Genomic DNA, 6,455 nt, shown 5'->3' on the forward strand with positions numbered 1-6,455 from the left:
ATAAATCACTATTTACAAATGCGGTCATTTACCAAGACCGCATTTGTAAATACTGAATTCCCATTTACAAATGCGGTCATTTACTAAGACCGCATTTGTAAATGCGAATTCACTATTTACAAATGCGGTCTTGGTAAATGACCGCATTTGTAAATAGTGCTTTTTTTTTTGGTACATCCTGTTTTGTGTAGAAACCGTATATTTAAATAACCTGCATAATGATTAAACCCAGCCAGACAAATACAAAAATGTAGTAACCAATTGAAATCATCAAAATGTACATTTACAAGTGATCAAATTACATATAATAAAACCACTAATATTGTTTACTTATGCTAGAGTTATAAAAATTAATGAAGTATGTGGACCAAGAATCTCTAACATATGAAATGCCTTCCTCACTCATTGGTGTTTCTTCTGTGAATAACTGCATTGCAAAGTTGACATAAATTAGTTTCTAGATATATATATATGTTCAAGAATTATAAAAATGATTTAACATATACCTCCTTCCAACCAGTTTTAACACCTAGTCTTATAATGGTAATCATCCATTGCATAATGTAATAGCCACACTCATAGCTTCCTGGTTGTTTATTACACTATATAATTCAATAAAAAGTAATATGTTAGTATATTGATAAACAATGATAATAGAGAAAGAAAAAAATTACAAACCTTTACTCTTATGTAGTTCAAATTATTTGAACTGGATCGACCTTTTAGGATGTTATATCCACGCCATGAACTGGTTAATACAAAAAACCTCGTTAGTAGATGGTTAATTAGTAACATATACAAAGTTAAGTTTATACTATACTTACGTATCAATGATATCCTTAAATTTTGTGGGCATCTTCTTGTGTAGGGAACAGAACCACACAGCAGTCTTATCAACCATTGATAAGACAAGTAACTGCCAATGATGCCTATATGATCATTGAAAAGAGTTAGTAAATATTTAAAACATGAAATAATAATAATTGATGACATATAATTAAACTTACTCATTAATGTAAGGGCATAAATAAATTTGTTTTCCCTCTTTTTCCAGGATGTTAGTGATGTATGCTTGAGTCTCAGTTGAGTTTGGTCCAACGGGATTAGTATATGCAGGATCTACGAATCCATACATATTTTCCTTCCCCTCAGTGATACAGACTCTATGCAAAAACCTACAAGTTTTTAGTTAAAGCATAATCAATAATAATTTAACATAAAGTAAATTGAATAATAGGTAAAGATACTTACATCATAAAAAATTGAATTATACTTATATTGAGCTCCTGTTTCCCAGATATAAATTCTGATAAATCTGTGTTGTAAATCATCAGTGGCAGTTCAGTGTTGATTTGAAAAAATGTATTATCCCACGGAACTGGAAAAGGATCATTGCCAATCTGACTAGCAATGAGACGTAGGGAAGCCATAGGATCGTCAACTGGAACCTCACGCTTCTTTTTCGGACTTGGTGGCTGAAAAGGTTCCTACAAGATAAACAACATTTGTATTAAATTATATGTAATATATAAATATAAATAAAAAATAATATAATGAAACGAAATTATTACATGAGGTTCGGGCATAGATCGAATGAGCTCTCTGGGCCAGGCAACGAATGTCTGAAATGCATCGGCCACAGTGGTTACCTCATCTGAAGGTAGTGGAACACGAGCATCAGGAAATCGTACTTTTTCAACTGTTACCTTCGCCACATCAGGGGAGAGAGGAACGTTATGTAAGGTGGTGGCGTTTTTATAGACTTTTCCAAGTGCCACCACCCGAGGAAGTTTGCCGCCCACTACCAGTAGCTCACAATCCTCTGTCTGCCCATTGATATCATCCCCTGATGTTGGAGGAACCGCACAACTCCCCTTTGTGCTCTTGGGAGTGGGACTAACAAGGGGTTCAATCGGCTCAGCACAAACTTGTTGCGATAGAAACTCTTGTCGCATTCGATCATTCTCCTTTTTCATCTCCAGCCACATCAAATCAGTCTCCTTTCTCATCTCCTCCATTATTTCTTCACGTAACTTAGTCTTCATTTGAGTTTCCTTCTTGGAGGAGGAGGATGGCTGTCGTTCTGAAACTCCAAAATAAAGTTTAATTCCGACCCCTTGTCCAGCGACACGAACACGACCAGAGTGTTCAGGTCGTCCAATTGCTTCAACCAGGATATCGTGACGACCTTCAACAACAAATGTACCGTCGGATTCCAAGGAATCCTGCAAGAGTACACAAAAATCATATTTTCAATCATTCATATAATTAATGCTTTAAGAAAATTGAAAATAACAAAAATAACTTACAATTTTTTCGATTATAACCCCGGATTGCTCGGAACTTGGTGCACCCGACTTTTTAATTCGGGCCCTCTTCCATTTTTCATGGCGAAAAGGTGGTGGAGGAGAAGTGACCCCTGTTTCCACATTCTCAGAATACGTCCCCTGTTGAGATTTCTCCTTTTCCACCATCAGTGTTTGCTCAAGTTTTCTATACCCCGAACGAGACATAACGTGCGGGGTAAGATTCTTCAAAGCTATCTCTTGAGCTTTCTTCCGACGATCCTGTCATAATTGAAATAAACAAACTGAAGTAAATAAGATAAACTTATTAATGTTATATAAACAAAAAAGTTACTTCACTTACCATCCAAGCCTCATTTTCACGGCTTTCTCTAAAAAGACGCCATGTCTCTTCATCAATATGTTGGTACTTTAAACATGGATTTTCGTCTTTAAGGTCGCCAAAAATGTATCTCGAAGTCAGTCTTGACTTAAAGGTACGAAATTTAAGTGCGATATTGGATAATATCTTTGATCGAAGCGGTTCCACATCAGGAATGTCAAAGTTTGCCTAGAAAATAACATCATCAAATTAAAATTAATTAATCAATATTAAAAAGCATTATATGATAACAATAATAATGTAAAGCTTACCAGAACATCCTCCCATAGCATGTTCCGATCAACCTCTGAAACCTCATCCCATGAATTAATCAAAATGGAGAGCCTCTCACGAGAAACAACTCCAAGATATCTCATAAACTCATCTGCCTTAGGACCAAAAGCCACTCCAGTGTTGACGTCAATGTCAACATGTGTCTTCTCACCAGCAGCACGTCTCAATGCAAGACGCTTCAATCTAGTAGGTCCTCTACTGCCTCGTCCAGATCGAGGTCTGTCTGGAGTCTGGTCGTCATTCATGTCTCTGTTAAAAAAATTAGGTAACAAACATTAGTTAATGTGCATCGAATTAAAATCATATAAAAATAATACAAAAAATTCTAAATGTTTATTTACATGTTGCATGTGGGTTGAATGTTTATATGTAAATTCCTTCACTATGGTCTTTACGGGTTGCATGTACATCATCAAGTACATCGTCATCTTTATTAGTTATCATTGGTGTGAATGAACGAGTTTCGCCATATTCAATATCATCTATGGCTTCCCCTTGTTTTTTCCCGTGTAAAACGACATACCAATGTTCTGACGTAGGATCTTTCACATAGAAAACCTGAGATGCTTGTTGAACCATTATAAATGGCTCATCTCGATACCCTATCTTTCGAAAGTCCACTAGTGTGAATCCTGATTCATCAATTTTAACCCCACTTTTATTATCAACCCATTTACACTTGAAAACTGGAACGGAAAACTTAGTGTAGTCAATCTCCCATATCTCTTCTATAAACCCATAGTATGCCATTGATCCAAGTACTGGATTTGTATCTTTCGAAGTCGAAAACTGCATTGACTCGGCTTCAAGAGTAACACCAGAATTTTGAACTGTACTCTTTTCATCCAGGGACTTCGTGTAAAATATACTATTATTCACTTCGTACGCTGTACATGAAATGACATCAAACTTCAATCCAGCAGCCAACCAAGTCAAGGTCTCTGATGCCGTTGAATCCTTGAACACCTCATCTTTAAACCAAGGCATGAAAGATCGCATTTGTAAATCAATTCAGAATGAATTACAAATGCGGTCTTTACTATGACCGCAGTTGTAATTCATTTTAATTGATTTACAAATGCGGTCTTACCCTAGAACCGCATTTGTAAATCAATTTAATTACAAAAATGCCACCGCGTTTTTTACAAATGCGTTTAAACGCAAAGCCGCACTAAATAAATGGTCGTTGTTTTCAAATTTTGTACTAGTGAAAGAAAGATTGGGCCTTTTTTATGTTTTATCATTTAGCCCATTAGCGCGACGCAAGAAGCAACCTAACCCTAGAAAACTAGGATAAATATAGGACTAAAGGCTCAACCCTAGGGTGCCAGATTGAGAAGAAAACACCATAGAGTGAATTGTAACCCAATTGGGAGAATAGAAGGTGCTAGAAGTATGCGTGGCTAATTCTACCCTTTGGGATTGGGAGTTGATCCTGCCGCTTGACTAAGCTTAAGAACGATGCCTCGTCATGATCTTTCTTCACCAGCTTTAACGCCACATGCGCTTCAAGTCCACGTTGCAGATGGTCTCTCTAAAAACCTGAAAACACAAGATGGCGCCTCTACGGCCGGTGGCGCTCCGACGCTCAAGTCAGTAACAGGAACACCCAAAAACTGAGAGAAAACTAAGTGTTGTAGAACCGTACTAAAGTGCTCTCAACCCAAAAAACAATGAGCCGTAATGAATGTACCTCTGCAAATTCTGTTAAGTTTACCTTTATACCTAGGTTTTTTCTCTCTCCAATCAGTTACGCTTTGGACGCGTGGCTCGCATCCAACCCTGCACGTGTCATCATCTGGGCTGGGGTAACAGGTAGTACCCAGCCCTACACGTGTCATCATCTGAGCTAGGATAACTTGAGCGTCATTTCTATGTAGTAACCAGTCGCGCGGCCAAGCCTCCTATTCAAGGAGTAATCTAGCACGTAACACGCTCTGGAACACCACCCGACAAGGCGAGTATCGGATGCAACAAACTACATCGTCTCTGTGATATCGCTCGTCGCAAGTGCCACCCTCCTCATTGCTACGCCATGCACGTTCTAGCTGAGGAAACCTCGCCGTCGATGAATGTCCACTCTAGGAATCCCGTCGTCGATGAGCAAGCTGTTTCCTCCAACTCACTCGACCTTCACGCTCCATGCTGATGTAACAATCATCTTTACTGAACTTACACGCTTGAACTTACTCGCCTGAACCTCCAACAGCTTCAACTAAGTTTACTGGGAAACCCGGTGATGTGCTTCTTTTGACGATGTCAAACCACCTGATCTTCCATTATCTAACACGTCGATGACACAAAAACCTGGCGACAACCGACTATGTACACTGCAGAACGCCACTTCCACAAACGGCGACTATGCTCACTTCTGGACCATTCATCTTTCTCTTGTCCACATGTCCCGCTAAGCACGCCCCACGTAGTCACTTACTAAACACGTCGTCACACCCGATGACCTGATCGGTACAGGAGTAATCTGCTCAAACTCTTATGTATTGAGGTGATATCTTATATATTAATATTAAGTTCTTCATTGATTATTGGTATTTTTGTTTTACTTTTTATTTTCCGTGACATATTGAGAATCTTAAATCTGACCGGGAGGTACTTTTAGGGTTTGGACCTAAACAACAATACTTAACATATTTGAATGCTAGGAATAAACTTGAAATGTTAATTGCTATTAACGTCTGAGCTTCGTTCTAAGTTGTTCTTATAATTATGCGAGGGATCGATAGTTAGGGAACATTCTTATGGATTTTATATGCGAGGAATCGATATAAATGATTTTTATACGGGCATCAATTTCAATTAAAGAACTTAATATTCACATGCTAATCAAAATACATGAGAGTGAGAGAGATGAAACCTAATCCCTATTTTTCCATTTGAAACAACTAATTCTTTGTCTGTTTTCTTATTGATCATCGCCAACACAACTACTTTCAATACACTTTTAATTGTTTTGTTCTTGTTCCCGCCGGTTGACCTAACGTCTTCGTGCGTTTCTGTTGACTTCGCTTCCAAGAACCCTTTGCTCTAGCGTTCCCTTCCTCCGGGAGAAACACCTGAAAACAGAGAAAAAAAGGGCGCCCTCGCGGCTGTTTGCACTCCGACGATCAAGTTAGTATCTCGGGCAATGAACACCAAACTATCACTCTTAGATCACTATGTGTTCTTTCTCACTCTGTTCACTCTCAGAAATGCGTAACTTGCACTAATGAAAGCGTTGAGTATTTCTGTAAAATGACAAAACGTACCTTAGCTATGTTTGTTGTTAACCTTATATACCTTTGGTGTCATTGCCTTCCTATTTATCTGTGACTTAAGCATTCTGTGGGTGCGTCTTAGCGACACTGACACCCAGGCTTAGGGTCGTCCAGTGTGTAAGACTGCCTTGTCGTAGTGCAGCTGCCGCGGGGTGACTGCTTGGGTACCAACTCATGCGCCCAATCTCTCAGTCATCCGCCTTGGGATTTCCCCGCCTTCCT

At 38.7% G+C, this 6,455-nt stretch overlaps 1 protein-coding gene across 1 annotated transcript; it reads right to left on the reverse strand.

Annotated features, from left to right (window-relative positions):
* Positions 1–2,276: 2,276 nt before the first annotated feature.
* LOC150025792 (uncharacterized) lies at positions 2,277–3,206 on the reverse strand. The gene is made up of 3 exons (XM_090304736.1): positions 2,940–3,206; positions 2,650–2,856; positions 2,277–2,567 (listed from the first exon to the last, which is right to left on the reverse strand). Exons 1-3 carry the CDS (start codon positions 3,204–3,206, stop codon positions 2,277–2,279), a joined length of 765 nt encoding a protein of 254 aa, XP_090160862.1.
* Positions 3,207–6,455: the final 3,249 nt, after the last annotated feature.

This window comes from Phaseolus vulgaris, chromosome 7 (assembly GCF_051622355.1).
Source record: "Phaseolus vulgaris cultivar YP4 chromosome 7, ASM5162235v1, whole genome shotgun sequence".
Classification (NCBI taxonomy): Eukaryota; Viridiplantae; Streptophyta; class Magnoliopsida; order Fabales; family Fabaceae; genus Phaseolus; species Phaseolus vulgaris.

What these genes read in the sequence shown, in the direction of transcription:
- LOC150025792 (XM_090304736.1), bottom strand. Translation starts at nt 3,206, where the DNA reads ATGAATGACGACCAGACTCCAGACAGACCTCGATCTGGACGAGGCAGT. An exon ending in TGCTATGGGAGGATGTTCTG is followed by an intron (nt 2,857 to 2,939) that starts GTAAGCTTTACA and finishes GTTATTTTCTAG; the next exon opens with GCAAACTTTGACATTCCTGA. An exon ending in GTGAAAATGAGGCTTGGATG is followed by an intron (nt 2,568 to 2,649) that starts GTAAGTGAAGTA and finishes CAATTATGACAG; the next exon opens with GATCGTCGGAAGAAAGCTCA.